Raw genomic sequence first — 20,380 nt, forward strand, 5'->3', positions numbered from 1 at the left:
TGTGGATGTGGATAATGCACACACTGGCTAGTGCCTACTGTGGATAATGCTCACACTGGCTAATGCCTACTGTGGATAATGCTCACACTGGCTTATGCATACTGTGGATGTGGATAATGCACACACTGGCTAATGCCTACTGTGGATGTGGATAATGCACACACTGGCTAATGCCTACTGTGGATAATGCTCACACTGGCTAATGCCTACTGTGGATAATTCTCACACTTGCTAATGCCTACTGTGGATAATGCTCACACTGGCTAATGCCTACTGTGGATAATGCTCACACTGGCTAATGCCTACTGTGGATAATGCTCACACTGGCTAATGCCCACTGTGGATGTGGATAATGCTCACTCTGGCTAATGCATACTGTGGATAATGCTCACACTGGCTAATGCCTATTGTGGATGTGGATAATGCTCACACTGGCTAATGCCTACTGTGGATAATGCTCACACTGGCTAATGCCTACTGTGGATGTGGACAATGCACACACTGGCTAATGCCTATTGTGGATTATGCTCACACTGGCTAATGCCTACTGTGGATTATGCTCACACTGGCTAATGCCTACTGTGGATAATGCTCACACTGGCTTATGCATACTGTGGATAATGCTCACACTGGCTTATGCATACTGTGGATGTGGATAATGCACACACTGGCTAATGCCTACTGTGGATAATGCTCACACTGGCTAATGCCCACTGTGGATGTGGATAATGCTCACACTGGCTAATACCTACTGTGGATAATGCTCACACTGGCTAATGCCTACTGTGGATGTGGATAATGCTCACACTGGCTAATGCCTACTGTGGATAATGCTCACACTGGCTAATGCCTACTGTGGATGTGGACAATGCACACACTGGCTAATGCCTACTGTGGATAATGCACACACTAAGCCACTAGTAAACTAAAAATACACTGTACACAAAAATAATAATAGTAAACATGATAATCATAATTGTGATGAAAACAATAAATGGAAAACATGGACAGCATAATGAAAACCATGAGAAAAAAATCAAACAACTTCACAATTGAAAATGAAATCACTAGTATGCTATAGACAACCATCAATGGTGATAAAACAGATCGCAATGTGTTTTAAGTTTACTTTTAAATACATGTCTAGGATTTACTGTTTTCATATGATTTCGGGCTTCGTGGCTGAATTTTTAATATTGACAGTGACAGTCTTAATTTAAGAATACAAAAATTATCTTTAGTAGAAAATCGTGTTAAATAGCTATGAAGAAGTGGATCTAAATTGTGATTAACGTTATCTGCGAGAGTATTATTGATCAGATCAAAAGATCAAAAGGAATTCGAGTTTAAATATAACGCAATCAGAAAACGTAATAAGACACACTAGTAATACACATTGTTCAAGAGAATCATGTAGATGTAGACGTGTCCTTAAATTGTTAATACAGTACCTAATATGTGACGTCATCAGACGTTTATAAGTTTTAACAAATGTACTCGGTATATTTATTATCACGTAGATTGGTGAGATTTAGACGTCATTAGAATTTATAAACTTTGAGGAATTCGGTTTGTGTTCTCAATAGTAAATAATTAACATGACATTTATATTTTGTAAAGAATGAACGCTTTCTTTAGTATTTTATTGACAAACGAAATGTCATGAATGTGAAAGTCGGAAAGTGTCAAATTAAGTTACTATGGCAACAAATCGATTTATGCGGTTCGTCATATTTAGGACTAGTACACAGCTGGTGGTGGTATTTGTCCTGCATAGTTGGGAGGTGGGTTGGAGTACGCCTGTGGCACTGCCTGTTGAGCTTGAGCAGAGCTTTGGGAAACCACGACAGGAGAGGCAGGAGACACCTGGTTTGGTGCATCTAATATGTGAGAAAATAAAACGAAATTATTGGATTGCATAAAGTTTATTAGTATTTACACTTGTAGTTTAATGATATGTACCACGGCAATTTTGAATAATTAATTGCCCAAAGAGCGTTCTAGGTTGTATGCCATAACCTCAATGTATATGCCTTTATGTGACGTAACCATAATTCAACTAGTACCAAGAATGCATTCAACCATAACCATGTCACATGATGTCATATGACGATATTATGAATACTTGCTGGTCCATTATTGCAATATTCACACACGATAATCGATGAGATTAGGGACGACGTCAAAAGATCGATGTCGGATAAAAAAATTATTTCTTTGAGTTTGGGGTGGGGGGTTTTGACCTCAAAACGTTTCCATCCGACACAAACGATTTTATTTTTTAATGAAGTCAAAAAAATCTTGGAGTATTTCTAGTTCGTTTTTTTTTCTATCCAATCATGGACAGAAATAACCGAAAAGGGAAAAAAACAGAAAAATGGTTTGGTTCGAGTGTAAATCTGTGCGTCAAATGAGGTGCATTTGTAAAATCTTTTTACACCCACCCGACAGCCAACTGCTATGCAATACTACTGTCCGATTATCAATTTGTATTTAATGGTGAATGTAGTCTGACGCCATGACCAATATTTATCAATTAAGTTTCAGTGGGAGGTAAGGGGGTTTGGAAAAAAAATAAAGGAATTAAGTTTTTATCCGACATCGATCTTTAGACGTCGTCCCTTACACACCATATATTTGCGATATAAATTAATTCATCACAATACAAATCAGAGAAATTAGAAATTATATGTATATTACTTACGAACAACGGTTGTTTTCGATGAACTTTGACCAGCTTGGGCACAACAGCAAACACAAGCAACTATACAAAGGATAATTAGAACGATGAGTCCAATTATCCCAAAAACTATGCCAAGTATGATACTTATCCTGACGAGATAAAACAAGGTCACATGATAAGTAAGTGGTCATTCTGATTATGTATGTAGGTATATGTATTAGGATCGTATGTCACAAGATGGTGTATGTAGGTACATGTATTAGGGTCGTATATCACAAGATGGTGTATGTAGGTACATGTATCAGGGTCGTATATCACAGCATGGTGTATGTAGGTACATGTATCAGGGTCATATATCACAGCATGGTGTATGTAGGTGCATGTATTAGATGCGTATATCACTGGATGCTATATGTAGGTGCATGTATTAGGGTCGTATATCACTGGATGCTATATGTGGGTACATGTATTAGGGTCGTATATCACAGGAGGGTGTATGTAGGTACATGTATCAGGGTCGTATATCACAGCATGGTGTATGTAGGTACATGTATCAGGGTCATATATCACAGCATGGTGTATGTAGGTACATGTATCAGGGTCGTATATCACAGCATGGTGTATGTAGGTACATGTATTAGGGTCGTATATCACAGGATGGTGTATGTAGGTACATGTATCAGGGTCGTATATCACAGCATGGTGTATGTAGGTACATGTATCAGGGTCATATATCACAGCATGGTGTATGTAGGTACATGTATCAGGGTCATATATCACAGCATGGTGTATGTAGGTACATGTATCAGGGTCGTATATCACAGCATGCTGTATGTAGGTGCATGTATTAGATGCGTATGTCACTGGATGCTATATGTAGGTGCATGTATTAGGGTCGTATGTCACTGGATGCTATATGTAGGTACATGTATCAGGGTCATATATCACAGCATGGTGTATGTAGGTACATGTATCAGGGTCGTATATCACAGCATGGTGTATGTAGGTACATGTATCAGGGTCGTATATCACAGCATGCTGTATGTAGGTGCATGTATTAGATGCGTATGTCACTGGATGCTATATGTGGGTACATGTATTAGGGTCGTATATCACAGGATGGTGTATGTAGGTGCATGTATTTGGGTCGTATACCACAGGATGGTGTATGTAGGTACATGTATTAGGGTCGTATATCACAGCATGGTGTATGTAGGTACATGTATTAGGGTCGTATATCACAGGATGGTGTATGTGAGTACATGTATTAGGGTCGTATAGCACATGATTGTGTATGTGGCTGCATGTATCGGTGGTCGTATATCACTGGATGGTGTATGTAGGTACATGTATTAGGGTCGTATATCACAGGATGGTGTATGTAGGTACATGTATTACGTTCGTATATCACATGATGGTGTGTGTGGGTACATGTATTTGGGTCGTATATCACAAGATGGTGTATGTGAGTGCATGTATTAGGGTCGTATATCACAAGATGGTGTATGTAGGTACATGTATTAGTATCGTATATCACAGAATGGTGTATGTGGGAGTACAACAAATGTCTCAAATGATATAACAAATCATACCCTAGTCCAACTGCATCATCAAAATCACCAGCCCAGTCACTTTCATAGTCAAATGAAAGCCATGTAGAGTAGTCACAACAATATTTATAAGAGCTTGTTCCACAGCAATAGATCTCTGAATATCCATCATTCGATTGTGGGCATGAAAAGCTGTACACATAATCACCGTTTGAATCGTAATAACTGCTACAATCGTCACTGTTCACCCCTATATAAGAAACAAAATGTAAGTGAGAATCGTTTGAAATTTTGTTTTGTTGGTTATAGTCAGTTACTACAATTAATGACCAGAGCACCATATACGAGAACCCTGCTTAACATGTATTAATAAAATAGTGCAAAGAGCGTTCAATTCAATGGTATCACGGTAACTAATATCGGGTGTTGTTTACTGCAGTTGAGAGTGACATATATTAAGTAGAACACACATTGAAGTCTGAAGTGAAATAAGCATATTGTAATCGGACTGCTGGCACAGACTACCGCCCTCTATGATTGCTTTTAGCCAATAACGAAATAAGTAACCGATTTGTTCTTTGAACTAATCATGAACACTTCCAGTAACATTGTTTAAGGACTTCGCAAGGTGTTTAAAAAAATTCTGATAAATGTTCAAGTAATCATTATAAATTTGGCATACAATCAATACTATGATTTTCAGAGCAGTAAATTGCGGAACACGAATGGGTTTTCGATGATAGCAGTGATTATTACCAGACATTATGATCGTCTTTGTTCTGGATCTATATAATAGTCACTTGCTATGGATGATAAATGGACATTGTCATAGCAACAGCAACCCCGCGTGGTCATTTCTCGAATTTCAAAATAGTTATACCTCAATACATTCGCACGGGGTCAATTAATTGCCAACGGGCCTGTAAATGACGTTATCTATTTTGACACCAACCCCGAGCTACGAGTTATGTAAAACAAACCATCTTACCACTGGTATGAGAATAACTACAATCTGCACGTTGCACTATATAAACCGGTCTACACTATGAGCTCTTTTGTTCGGTGTGCCTTGATGAACAATGTCAGTTGTGTTTTGGCAGTTATTATTGCAAATTAAAAAAAATTGAAACAGTTTGCGGATGCTGGTTGGGAATTATAACTCGTATGTCTCTTATATAACATTAATATTTCATTATTCCCCATTCCTAAATTTATCAATATATGACTTAGACTATACAATGTGCTAGAGGAAGCACGTTATTTTTCCTGTACACAGATCTAATGCCACCTATTTAAGTCTGTATTGGAAATACAAAAAAGTCGTATAGGGAAATTCACAAGTCCGTGTTTTCGAATTTTAGTAATGTAATTTAAAAATACGCCTTCCTAACATACACTGTGGAATGCCTTTTCAAGATCAACAAAACAGACATTTGATGTGTTTGGTTTCTTTTGTTTAGATGATACGTGTTATTATGCGCGGCTACCTTTCCTGAAACCAAACTATTCAATCAAAAAAATGTTTTATTACTTAGAACGACTATACCCTGTAATTTTACAGATTGCTTTTTGATTCTGATTTGAATGTAGGGACAATTAAACCCGAACTCCATGTCTCACTAATGTTGTTACTTCAGTATAATATATTGAACAGTGTGTGTATCGCGTTTAATAAATATATCTATGTTTAATACTATCATTATTGTTATGCAGTATGTAACACGTTTTTGTTAATGTTACTAGTAAATAAATCAAAACAAATAAAATTATTATTTTATTTCATACTTTCAATTAATCAAATTTCATTACAAATGATATAATTTCAGTATAATGTTGTATTGCATCTTTAAGTAGTATACATTGACATATTTGTAAACTTTTGCTAAATTAAATCACATAATTTATGCCAAACTGACAAAATCAAATTCCGGCATTCCTAATGTAATTGCTATAAATTGTGGTCAATGTGCAAGTCATATAAGCTATAACGTTAGTTCCACTGACTAGTTATTCCATCTTACTAGTTATTCTTTATGCTTTTTATGGTGTCTTTTAAAGTTGTTCTCTCCGAGAAAAGAGGAAAGGTACAAGAAAGATCAAGAGCCAAGGACGCATACCGGGTTTTGAACACTACTGTGAAAAAGAGTGCTAGAAGGGACAAGAGAGAATATATGGAAAAAATAGCAACAGACGTGGAGAAACAGCAGAAATGGGAGACACCAAGCCAGTGTACAAGACCACCAAGACTCTCAGTGGTGGCTTTGCTAATAAAACAAGAGTAGTGAAAGACAAGAATGGGAAATTGCTGATGACAGAAGAGGAAAAGCTGAACAGATGGACGGAACACAAGTGATATCCATCTGTGGTGAAGCAGAGACGCTGGAAATGGCTGGGGCATGTGCTAAGAATGGGTAGAACCAGACAGCCACACGCTGCATTGAGATGGGCACCACCTGGAAAACAAGAGAGAGGCGGCACCTGGAGAAGGACTGTGGAAGAGGAGTTGAAGGCAGCAGGAAAGACCTAGAATGAAATAGGATGGCTTGCGCAGGACCGTGACGACTGGAGGAGATTTGTCGGCGCCTTATGCTCCACCCGGAGCGAAGAGGAGTAACTATTACTAACTAACTCTCCGACATGCTTTTTAGTTTACATAAATTATTTTCTATTATTTGTTCACTTAGATTCAGCTACTGCTTTAACAATGTTTGATGACATAATCACTATACCAAGCCATATTGTGATGAATCTCAACACATTGTTAGAACTGATAGTATTATCAGTTGATAATGCATCCAATTTTAATTTTATTAAAATACCATAAAATGGTAGTTTTCGTTATTTTACTACTGGTAGTATTATTGGAAACTTGCAGTATGGTCAGACGCCACCATTCTAATTACCACAGCATTTACATGAAAGCATGCGTTTATATTGGAGCAAATCTAAAGGAAAAACTGGAACCCAATTATATATCTAATTGTGCTGGAAGTAGCGAAAACGATGTGCTACAATCAGTTTCTCTCTTTACCATATTAGAAGCGCATCTCAAATATAACACCAAAATAATATTTTCTGTGTTTTTGAATGGCAAAAAACTGACAGTTTATCGAAAAACATGCTGGTGTATTTATAACCTACTATACAAAATGTGTATTTTTGGTGTGAATACACTTATATAATAGAGCGTATACAGTAATCATGTTATTTAGCAGTGTAAATCTTACTAATTATAATGCAAATTGTGGCCTTATTATTGGATATATTTCAATTGGTTCACAAAACAAAATATTGCTCTTTTCTATACCACATTTCTCAGTGCATGGATTTGACAATACTATATTCTGGTATATTATTATGTCTATACCTAATTTCAGCTGAAAAACACATGGCTCCAGAAACTCCAGTACCCCCCCCCCCTCAAAAGTGAGTGACTCTAAATTCGCATTTCTTTTAATACAGATGAGTAATAAAATAAGACTATAGTATTATGGTCAGTCATGGACGAGTAAATATAATAATGTTTAATCCTTCGTCACACATTAGAAATTCCCTAAAGTAAAACAGTATTTACAAATGCCAGAAGCCATTTTTGTCATTTATCTTTACAATTGAATTAGTGAAAATACAGTACCACTAGTAATAAATTCAATAGATAAATAACTATTCTGTGTATATTTGAAATTACATCTCATGTACTCCATTCCATGTGTTGATATAAGAGTACTACCCCCCACCCCCCCCCCCCGCTCAGAGAGATTCCCTCGTTTCGAAAAACAAAATCAACGATAAAAATATTTCTACCATTGTCCCCCTTTACGTAACATTATATTTTATTTCAGAAAACAATTCACACCGAGATTTGTGATATATTCCATGGTATTTCCCAAAACTTATATCCAACATACTCATGTTTGACATTGAATTTATATCCTGGGACACTGTCGTCTTCGAGGAATGCGAAAAGTTGTGTAAAGTGATAATATTGTTGCATTCCAGGCGCCATCCTGGTTCTGTTTCAGTGACATTGGCGAAATATGACGCTGTCAAATTAAAATCACAGACATATGAAAATCATTTTTAAACAATGTGTTGTTAATAGCGGGTGACAACACACCGATGTTTTTTACTACATGAATATAGTTAGTTACTTACCTAAAACAACCATAATCAACAAGATACTCAAACGGAATGCAACATTTGTTTTGTTGTCCATATTTATACTGCAGAGAAGTGTTCAAACAAGATTTCTGATAAATGTGACGCACAGTGAAATGGTGAACTCACTGTTGTTTTCACAAACACCATGGCAACATACCCAGGCAATGGCAGGTAACATGATAGGCCAACCCAAATCAACTTCACCCGATACCAACGATCGAGATTATTCTGTAACATAGCCAACTTAGAACAAGGTAAACTACTGACATAATTTCCTTCTCAAAAAGTAGGATTCCGAGTCACAAATAAATTAAATTTAACTGAAGTACGTGATTGGAGGATAAAACTATAATCGCATAATTGGAAAGGTCAAGGTTCGAATGTGTAACCTAACATAAAAAGTTGTAATGTAAAAGTAATTTTTTTTTCAATATAGAATGAGATAATTCAGATTCAAATGGTTATGATGTATATGTATAATAATACTGAAACTCGTCCTGGACAGACGATAGTTTACCACAACAAGATTGTTACCACAACAAAATTGAGAAAACACCGCGATTCCATTCTTTCTGTTTTCTTATAGTAGTTATATTTTGCAAAGTCATGCTAGTACACGCATATGGTTTGTGTAACGTTATATAATACGAAGCAATTGAGAAACAGAACAAATCCAGGTATTCATAGTATGCACGCTACGATTGACGTGATTTATTGTGTACGTAAAGTGATTGTTACAAAAGGTTTTGTTTACCCCATACCACGGTGTTGTGACGTAAATACGAGACGGGCATCAAACATGACCAGTATAATATATTAGGTGAACTGTGTAATGTGAATGATGTTTAATTTTTTTTTTGTATTTTAGTAGTATTTTTTTCAAATCATTCGACAGTTATGGGAAATTGTTTTGTAACATTGCGTAACGTTTATTATTTCTCGTCTATTTTTATGTGAATTTGTGTGATTTTTTGTTTGTTGTTTTTCTATGTATAACCATATTAATTCCTGCTTTTATGTGTTTCAATAAAAGAAAGGTAGCGTGATTATCTTATAAATCTTCACTTCTTTTCAACTCGGCTATTGTCACGTGGTGGAGACCGTTTGGCAAATGCATACCGCCACAAATGTCACGGTTTAAAGAGGAAAATGTGCCTAATAATAAATACAATACTAGTAATTCACAACAACATTATAAGGCTTCTTTTACTGTCGATGACACCTAAGTGAGCATTAGTCTCTTAGACGATGGAAGTGGGGAAGATTGGTGTATTCCTACCTATCTGACACACTGATAAAATAACTGCTCTACCGTGCAATTTAAACTCGTGCCTTTGTACAGAGGGTACAGGCACCGTGTCTTTTTTCCGCTACTATATGAGATAGTCCCCAGTACAAGGAGTATTGGTGATCTCACCAGACATATAAAAACCATTTATAAACAATGTGGTGTTATTGTCGGATGGTAAAAAATGTTTTTTACTACATAAATATAATTAGTTACTTACCTAAAACAACCATAATCAACAAGATACTCAAACGGAATGCAACATTTGTTTTGTTGTCCATACTTATACTGTGGAGAAGTGTTCAAACAGGTTTCTGGTACTTGTGGCCCACAGTGAAATGGTGAACTGTTGTTTTCACAAACAAAAATGGCAACGTATCCAGGCAACAACATGTAACATGGTAGGTCAAAACAACTTTACCCGATACCAACGATCGAGAACCTTCTGCATCACGGCTAACCTCGACCAAGGTGAACTACTCATGCAATTTCCTTCTCCTAAACCTAAATCGCGTTATTTGAGAGGGCAAAGTTCAACTTATGAAAACAAGCTGTATAAATAAAACCAATGTAAATGTGAACATATACCCTCCAGTAAAGTCAATGATGTAAAGAAACATAACTTCAGTTGGTTTAGATGTGAGATTATTACGGCCGCTGGAAAAAACTCTGAAAATTGTTGAAGTCTCTATATTTTCTTATAGTATTTATATTTTGTAAAGTCATGTTAGTACACGCATATGGTTTATGTAACGTAATATAATACAAAGCAATTGAACGTGAGCCTCAAGACATTCATTGTTGGTACGCTATGACTTAAGTGATACCACCACGTACGCAAACGATTAATACAATGTGTTCTGTGTTGCATGAATATGAACGCACCCCTGACCTCTTTTAATGGTATTTTAAGTAGTGTACTTTTCTTATAAATCGGCAACACAATTGTCCCGGGTGGGGAATCGTTTAGCAACGGTATAGTGTCACAAATGTCACGGCATGAGGAGCGAAATTTACCTAGTAATAAATACAATACTTCACAACAATAAGGTTTCCCATTATTTCATATACGAACGCTAGAGGGCGCTAGTCACGTACACGATGGGATTGGTGTAGATAAGTGCCTTCCTACCTATCAGTCATACTGATAAAACAGATGCCTGTTTACAGAGAGTTCCAACACCGTACCGCTATTCTGCTACTATGTGAGATTAAATAATTCAGGTGACCAGCAAGAATTATCTGTACAGCACGTCTGCATACATGGAAGAGGTAACTGTCAGTGCTAGATAGATGCGTTCACAGGATAACGCTTACTTTGGTTTATGCGCACAAACAAGAATGTGCGTTACCTATCCATTATGTGTTTTATCTCGTGTGCGCATTTATCCACTCAGTGGCCGCTACATTTACGTTTCTTGTGAGAAATCGTGTATAAATATCGTGCATTGAAATTATACGTGTTGTGGGAAAATGCCGAGCAGTGTTTTTTGGCGAAACAATTACATTATTCCTTGACATTGACTGTAACTGTCATTGTTACTGAATACACCGAGTGGTCGTTCCGTCTAGCTCAAGTGTTACCGGTAGTATTTCTGTCTTTTTATATATATTCTTTTATTTGTTTACGTCTTCAACGGTTGAAAATGTCATAACAATGAATATACTTAGTAAAAGTAACATATTTGCGGTCGAATATCACAGGAAGGCGTATTTAGGTACTAGGATTTTATAAAGCAAACGGAATGCCGTGAAAAATAAAATCGGAAAGTGTCAAATATATATTCAGTTACTATGACAGCGAATTCACTTATGCTGTCGTCGTATTTGGAGGATAGTATAGAGCTGGAGGTGGTACTACTCCGGGATCATTTGCAGCATAGTTGGTGTATGTTTGTGGCGCTGCCTGCTGAGCTTGGATGCTGTACGCTGGTGGTGGAGCTTGAGCGTTGCTATGGGTAACCACGACAGGAGACACTTGGTTATGTGCATCTGTATTTGTTGGAAAACATTATAACATCATTGTTTAGCTACATGAAGCCTAATAGTATGTATAATCATGACACGTGTAGTGCAATAATAAGTACCACGGCAGTTTTGAATAATTAATTGTTAAAAGAACATTCTAGAATTGCCATGGTTGTATGCCGTAACCTGGTAAAGCGATGCCATTACTCAACAATTTATTTGGCCGTAATCTCCTTAATTTATATGCCTTGAGTGACGTAACCATGATCTAACCATGATTCAACTAGTACCAAGAATGTATTCAACCATAACCATGTCATATGATATAAGCAATGACGATATTATAAATACTTGCTGGTACATTATTGCATGATTTAAGACGCAATATTCACACACGATAATCGATGAGATTACACGTTATATATCTGTGATTTAAGTTAATTCATAACAATACTAGTATTATCAGAGAAATTATATGTATGTTACTTACGAACAACGGTTGATTTTGATGAACTTTGACCAGCTTGGGCACAACAGCAAACACAAGCAACTATACAAAGGATAATTAGAACGATGAGTCCAATTATCCCAAAAACTATGCCAAGTATGATACTTATCCTGAAGAGATAAAATAAGGTCACATGATAAGTAAATAAGAAGCGGCGTTACGAAATGTTACATGAGGGGCGGAATCTGAAATCTAGACCCTCTGCGTTTTGCTGGCACAAAGGGGTTCAGCATAATTTGTGGGCGGAGAGAGGCGCCAACATTTCTCGGGTGTATGTAGGTACCTGTATTAGGGTCCTATATCACAGGATGGTGTATGTGAGTAAATGTATTAGGGTCGTATATCACAAGATGGTGTATGTAGGTACCTGTATTAGGGTCGTATATCACAGGATGGTGTATGTAGGTACCTGTATTAGAGTCGTATATCACAGGATGGTGTATGTAGGTATATGTATTAGGGTCGTATATCACAGGATGGTGTATGTGAGTACATGTATTAGGGTCGTATGTCACAAGATGGTGTATGTGGGTGCATGTATTAGGCTCGTATATCACAGGATGGTGTATGTAGGTACCTGTATTAGGGTCGTATATCACAGGATGGTGTATGTAGGTATATGTATTAGGGTCGTATATCACAGGATGGTGTATGTAGGTACATGTATTAGGGTCGTATGTCACAGGATGGTGTATGTGGGTGCATGTATTAGGCTCGTATATCACAGGATGGTGTATGAGGGTGCATGTATTAGGCTCGTATCACATGATGGTGTATGTGAGTACATGTATTAGGATCGTATATCACAGGATGGTGTATGTAGGTACATGTATTAGGGTCGTATATCAGAGGGTGGTGTATGTGAGTACATGTATTAGGCTCGTATATCACATGATGGTGTATGTGGGTACATGTATTAGGGTCGTATATCACAGCATGGTGTATGTGAGTACATATATTAGGGTCGTATATCACAGCATGGTATATGTGAGTACATGTATTAGGGTCGAATATCACAGGATGGTGTATGTAGGTACATGTATTAGCGTCGTATATCACAGGATGGTGTATGTAAGTACATGTATTAGGGTCGTATATCACAGGTGGTGTATGTGAGTACATGTATTAGGGTCGTATATCACAGGATGGTGTATGTGAGTACATGTATTAGGGTCGAATATCACAGGATGGTGTATGTGAGTACATGTATCAGGGTCGTATATCACAAGATGGTGTATGTAAGTACATGTATTAGGGTCGTATATCACATGATGGTGTATGAGGGTGCATGTATTAGGCTCGTATCACATGATGGTGTATGTGAGTACATGTATTAGGGTCGTATATCACAAGATGGTGTATGTGAGTACATGTATTAGGGTCGTATAGCACAGGATGCTGTATATGGGTGCATGTATTAGGGTCGTATATATGACAGCATGGTGTATGTAGGTACATATATTAGGGTCGTATATCACAAGATGGTGTATGTGAGTACATGTATTGGGGTCGTATATCACAGCATGGTGTATGTGAGTTCATGTATTAGGGTCGTATATCACATTGATGGTGTATGTGAGTACATGTATTAGGGTCGAATATCACAAGATGGTGTATGTAGGTACATGTATTAGGGTCGTATATCACAAGATGGTGTATGTGAGTACATGTATTAGGGTCGTATATCACAAGATGTTGTATGTAGATACATGTATTAGGGTCGTATATCACAAGATGGTGTATGTGAGTACATGTATTAGGGTCGTATATCACAAGATGTTGTATGTAGATACATGTATTAGGGTCGTATATCACAAGATGGTGTATGTGAGTACATGTATTGGGGTCGAATAGCATTGGATGGTGTATGTAGGTACATGTATTAGGGTCGTATATATGACAGCATGGTGTATGTAGGTACATATATGAGGGTCGTATATCACAAGATGGTGTATGTGAGTACATGTATTAGGGTCGTATATCACAGCATGGTGTATGTGAGTACATGTATTAGGGTCGTATAGCACTGGGTGGTGTATGTAGGTAGATGTATTAGGGTCGTATATCACAAGATGGTGTATGTGGGTACATGTATTTGAGTCGTATATCACAGGATGGTGTATGTAAGTACATGTATTAGGTTCGTATAGTACTGGATGATGTATGTAGGTACATGTGTTAGGGTCGTATATATGACAGCATGGTGTATGTAGGTACATATATTAGGGTCGTATATCACAAGATGGTGTATGTGAGTACATGTATTAGGGTCGTATATCACAGCATGGTGTATGTGAGTTCATGTATTAGGGTCGTATATCACATTGATGGTGTATGTGAGTACATGTATTAGGGTCGAATATCACAAGATGGTGTATGTAGGTACATGTATTAGGGTCGTATATCACAAGATGGTGTATGTGAGTACATGTATTAGGGTCGTATATCACAAGATGTTGTATGTAGATACATGTATTAGGGTCGTATATCACAAGATGGTGTATGTGAGTACATGTATTAGGGTCGTATATCACAAGATGTTGTATGTAGATACATGTATTAGGGTCGTATATCACAAGATGGTGTATGTGAGTACATGTATTGGGGTCGAATAGCATTGGATGGTGTATGTAGGTACATGTATTAGGGTCGTATATATGACAGCATGGTGTATGTAGGTACATATATGAGGGTCGTATATCACAAGATGGTGTATGTGAGTACATGTATTAGGGTCGTATATCACAGCATGGTGTATGTGAGTACATGTATTAGGGTCGTATAGCACTGGGTGGTGTATGTAGGTAGATGTATTAGGGTCGTATATCACAAGATGGTGTATGTGGGTACATGTATTTGAGTCGTATATCACAGGATGGTGTATGTAAGTACATGTATTAGGTTCGTATAGTACTGGATGATGTATGTAGGTACATGTGTTAGGGTCGTATATCACAAGATGGTGTATGTGAGTACATGTATTAGGGTCGAATATCACAAGATGGTGTATGTAGGTACATGTATTAGGGTCGTATATCACAAGATGGTGTATGTGAGTACATGTATTAGGGTCGTATAGTACCGGATGATGTATGTAGGTACATGTGTTAGGGTCGTATATCACAAGATGGTGTATGTGAGTACATGTATTAGGGTCGAATATCACAAGATGGTGTATGTAGATACATGTATTAGGGTCGTATATCACAAGATGGTGTATGTGAGTACATGTATTAAGGTCGAATAGTATTGGATGGTGTATGTAGATACATGTTCTAGGGTCGTATATCACAGGATGGTGTATGTAGGTACATGTATTTGGGTCGTATATCACAAGATGGTGTATGTGAGTACATGTATTAGGGTCGAATAGTATTGGATGGTGTATGTAGATACATGTTCTAGGGTCGAATATCACAATATGGTGTATGTGAGTACATGTATTAGGGTCGTATATCACAAGATGGTGTATGTGAGTACATGTATTAGGGTCGTATATCACAGGATGGTGCATGTGAGTACATGTATTAGGATCGTATATCACAAGATGGTGTATGTGAGTACATGTATTAGGGTCGTATAGCACAGGATGGTGTAAGTGAGTACATGTATTGGGGTCGTATATCACAAGATGGTGTATGTGAGTACATGTATTAGGGTCGTATAGCACAGGATGGTGTATGTGAGTACATGTATTAGGGTCGCATATCACAGGATGGTGTTTGTGAGTACATGTATTAGGGTCGTATAGCACTGGATGCTGTATGTAGGTACATGTATTAGAGTCGTATATCACAGGAGGGTGTATGTGGATACATGTATTAGGGTCGTATATCACAAGATGGTGTATATGAGTATATGTCGTATATCACAAGATGGTGTATGCGAGTACATGTATTAGGGTCGAATAGTATTGGATGGTGTATGTAGATACATGTATTAGGGTCGTATATCACAAGATGGTGTATGTGAGTATATGTCGTATATCACAAGATGGTGTATGTGAGTACATGTATTAGGGTCGAATAGTATTGGATGGTGTATGTAGATACATGTATTAGGGTCGTATATCACAGGATGGTGTATGTGAGTACATGTATTAGGGTCGTATATCACAAGATGGTGTATGTGAGTACATGTATTAGGGTCGTATAGCACAGGATGGTGTATGTAAGTACATGTATCAGGGTCGTATATCACAAGAGGGTGTATGTGAGTACATGTATTATGGTCGTATATCACAAGATGGTGTATGTGAGTATATGTATTAGGGTCGTATATCACAAGATGGTGTATGTGAGTACATGTATTAGGGTCGTATAGCACCGGATGGTGTATGTGAGTAAATGTATTAGGGTCGCATATCACAGGATGGTGTTTGTGAGTACATGTATTAGGGTCGTATATCACAGGATGGTGCATGTGAGTACATGTATTAGGATCGTATATCACAAGATGGTGTATGTGAGTACATGTATTAGGGTCGTATAGCACAGGATGGTGTATGTGAGTACATGTATTGGGGGTCGTATATCACAAGATGGTGTATGTGAGTACATGTATTAGGGTCGTATAGCACAGGATGGTGTATGTGAGTACATGTATTAGGGTCGCATATCACAGGATGGTGTTTGTGAGTACATGTATTAGTGTCGTATAGCACTGGATGCTGTATGTAGGTACATGTATTAGAGTCGTATATCACAGGAGGGTGTATGTGGATACATGTATTAGGGTCGTATATCACAAGATGGTGTATATGAGTATATGTCGTATATCACAAGATGGTGTATGCGAGTACATGTATTAGGGTCGAATAGTATTGGATGGTGTATGTAGATACATGTATTAGGGTCGTATATCACAAGATGGTGTATGTGAGTATATGTCGTATATCACAAGATGGTGTATGTGAGTACATGTATTAGGGTCGAATATCACAAGATGGTGTATGTAGGTACATGTATTAGGGTCGTATATCACAAGATGGTGTATGTGAGTACATGTATTAGGGTCGTATAGTACCGGATGATGTATGTAGGTACATGTGTTAGGGTCGTATATCACAAGATGGTGTATGTGAGTACATGTATTAGGGTCGAATATCACAAGATGGTGTATGTAGATACATGTATTAGGGTCGTATATCACAAGATGGTGTATGTGAGTACATGTATTAAGGTCGAATAGTATTGGATGGTGTATGTAGATACATGTTCTAGGGTCGTATATCACAGGATGGTGTATGTAGGTACATGTATTTGGGTCGTATATCACAAGATGGTGTATGTGAGTACATGTATTAGGGTCGAATAGTATTGGATGGTGTATGTAGATACATGTTCTAGGGTCGAATATCACAATATGGTGTATGTGAGTACATGTATTAGGGTCGTATATCACAAGATGGTGTATGTGAGTACATGTATTAGGGTCGTATATCACAGGATGGTGCATGTGAGTACATGTATTAGGATCGTATATCACAAGATGGTGTATGTGAGTACATGTATTAGGGTCGTATAGCACAGGATGGTGTATGTGAGTACATGTATTGGGGTCGTATATCACAAGATGGTGTATGTGAGTACATGTATTAGGGTCGTATAGCACAGGATGGTGTATGTGAGTACATGTATTAGGGTCGCATATCACAGGATGGTGTTTGTGAGTACATGTATTAGGGTCGTATAGCACTGGATGCTGTATGTAGGTACATGTATTAGAGTCGTATATCACAGGAGGGTGTATGTGGATACATGTATTAGGGTCGTATATCACAAGATGGTGTATATGAGTATATGTCGTATATCACAAGATGGTGTATGCGAGTACATGTATTAGGGTCGAATAGTATTGGATGGTGTATGTAGATACATGTATTAGGGTCGTATATCACAAGATGGTGTATGTGAGTATATGTCGTATATCACAAGATGGTGTATGTGAGTACATGTATTAGGGTCGAATAGTATTGGATGGTGTATGTAGATACATGTATTAGGGTCGTATATCACAGGATGGTGTATGTGAGTACATGTATTAGGGTCGTATATCACAAGATGGTGTATGTGAGTACATGTATTAGGGTCGTATAGCACAGGATGGTGTATGTAAGTACATGTATCAGGGTCGTATATCACAAGAGGGTGTATGTGAGTACATGTATTATGGTCGTATATCACAAGATGGTGTATGTGAGTATATGTATTAGGGTCGTATATCACAAGATGGTGTATGTGAGTACATGTATTAGGGTCGTATAGCACCGGATGGTGTATGTGAGTAAATGTATTAGGGTCGCATATCACAGGATGGTGTTTGTGAGTACATGTATTAGGGTCGTATATCACAGGATGGTGCATGTGAGTACATGTATTAGGATCGTATATCACAAGATGGTGTATGTGAGTACATGTATTAGGGTCGTATAGCACAGGATGGTGTATGTGAGTACATGTATTGGGGGTCGTATATCACAAGATGGTGTATGTGAGTACATGTATTAGGGTCGTATAGCACAGGATGGTGTATGTGAGTACATGTATTAGGGTCGCATATCACAGGATGGTGTTTGTGAGTACATGTATTAGTGTCGTATAGCACTGGATGCTGTATGTAGGTACATGTATTAGAGTCGTATATCACAGGAGGGTGTATGTGGATACATGTATTAGGGTCGTATATCACAAGATGGTGTATATGAGTATATGTCGTATATCACAAGATGGTGTATGCGAGTACATGTATTAGGGTCGAATAGTATTGGATGGTGTATGTAGATACATGTATTAGGGTCGTATATCACAAGATGGTGTATGTGAGTATATGTCGTATATCACAAGATGGTGTATGTGAGTACATGTATTAGGGTCGAATAGTATTGGATGGTGTATGTAGATACATGTATTAGGGTCGTATATCACAGGATGGTGTATGTGAGTACATGTATTAGGGTCGTATATCACAAGATGGTGTATGTGAGTACATGTATTAGGGTCGTATAGCACAGGATGGTGTATGTAAGTACATGTATCAGGGTCGTATATCACAAGAGGGTGTATGTGAGTACATGTATTATGGTCGTATATCACAAGATGGTGTATGTGAGTATATGTATTAGGGTCGTATATCACAAGATGGTGTATGTGAGTACATGTATTAGGGTCGCATATCACAGGATGGTGTTTGTGAGTACATGTATTAGGGTCGTATAGCACTGGATGATGTATGTAGGTACATGTATTAGAGTCGTATATCACAGGAGGGTGTATGTGGATACATGTATTAGGGTCGTATATCACTAGATGGTGTATGTGAGTATATGTCGTATATCACAAGATGGTGTATGTGAGTACATGTATTAGGGTCGAATAGTATTGGATGGTGTATGTAGATACATGTATTAGGGTCGCATATCACAAGATGGTGTATGTGAGTATATGTCGTATATCACAAGATGGTGTATGTGAGTACATGTATTAGGGTCGAATAGTATTGGATGGTGTATGTAGATACATGTATTAGGGTCGTATATCACAGGGTGGTGTATGTGAGTACATGTATTAGGGTCGTATATCACAAGATGGTGTATGTGAGTACATGTATTAGGGTCGTATTGCACAGGATGGTGTATGTGAGTACATGTATCAGGGTCGTATATCACAAGAGGGTGTATGTGAGTTCATGTATTAGGGTCGTATATCACAAGATGGTGTATGTGAGTATATGTATTAGGGTCGTATATCACAAGATGGTGTATGTGAGTACATGTATTAGGGTCGTATATCACAAGATGGTGTATGTGAGTACATGTATTAGGGTCGAATATCACAAGATGGTGTATGTAGGTACATGTATTAGGGTCGTATATCACAAGATAGTGTATGTGAGTACATGCATTAGGGTCGTATATCACAGGATGGTGCATGTGAGTACATGTATTACGGTCGTATATCACAAGATGGTGTATGTGAGTACATGTATTAGGGTCGTATATCACAGGATGGTGTATGTGGGTGCATGTATTAGGGTCGTATATCACATGATGGTGTATGTGGGTACATGTATTAGGGTCGTATATCACAGGATGGTGTATGTAGATACATGTATTAGAGTCGTATATCACAAGATGGTGTATGTGAGTACATGTATTAGGGTCGTATATCACAAGATGGTGTATGTGAGTACATGTATTAGGGTCGTATATCACAGGATGGTGC

General features: G+C 37.7%; 2 protein-coding genes across 3 annotated transcripts in view; both read right to left on the reverse strand.

Moving 5' to 3' along the window:
• Positions 1-949: 949 nt before the first annotated feature.
• LOC100374598 (uncharacterized) lies at positions 950-10,179 on the reverse strand. 2 transcript variants are annotated; one of them, XM_002741127.4, is made up of 4 exons: positions 9,903-10,179; positions 4,276-4,483; positions 2,705-2,832; positions 950-1,880 (listed from the first exon to the last, which is right to left on the reverse strand). In XM_002741127.4, exons 1-4 carry the CDS (start codon positions 9,961-9,963, stop codon positions 1,741-1,743), a joined length of 537 nt encoding a protein of 178 aa, XP_002741173.1. In that variant the 5' UTR covers positions 9,964-10,179; the 3' UTR covers positions 950-1,740. The 2 variants fall into 2 exon arrangements, with proteins under 2 accessions (XP_002741173.1, XP_002741172.1); XM_002741126.4 differs by lacking the exon at positions 9,903-10,179 and adding an exon at positions 8,389-8,547.
• A 1,095-nt stretch (positions 10,180-11,274) lies between these two features.
• The window catches only part of LOC100374851 (uncharacterized), a 75,381-nt gene continuing 66,275 nt past the window's right edge, over positions 11,275-20,380 (reverse strand). Inside the window, exons 3-4 of the mRNA XM_085506162.1 lie at positions 12,141-12,268; positions 11,275-11,674 (exon numbers count right to left, since the gene is read on the reverse strand). Coding sequence (XP_085362288.1) covers positions 11,493-11,674; positions 12,141-12,268 — 310 coding nt within the window. The 3' untranslated portion in view covers positions 11,275-11,492. The remainder of the gene's footprint in view (positions 11,675-12,140; positions 12,269-20,380) is intronic.

This window comes from Saccoglossus kowalevskii, chromosome 2 (genome assembly GCF_978046115.1).
Source record: "Saccoglossus kowalevskii chromosome 2, keSacKowa6.1, whole genome shotgun sequence".
NCBI classification, from domain to species: Eukaryota; Metazoa; Hemichordata; class Enteropneusta; family Harrimaniidae; genus Saccoglossus; species Saccoglossus kowalevskii.

What these genes read in the sequence shown, in the direction of transcription:
- LOC100374598 (XM_002741127.4), bottom strand. Translation starts at nt 9,963, where the DNA reads ATGGACAACAAAACAAATGTTGCATTCCGTTTGAGTATCTTGTTGATT. An exon ending in GATGATGCAGTTGGACTAGG is followed by an intron (nt 2,833 to 4,275) that starts GTATGATTTGTT and finishes TTATCTCGTCAG; the next exon opens with GATAAGTATCATACTTGGCA. An exon ending in ATCGAAAACAACCGTTGTTC is followed by an intron (nt 1,881 to 2,704) that starts GTAAGTAATATA and finishes CTCACATATTAG; the next exon opens with ATGCACCAAACCAGGTGTCT.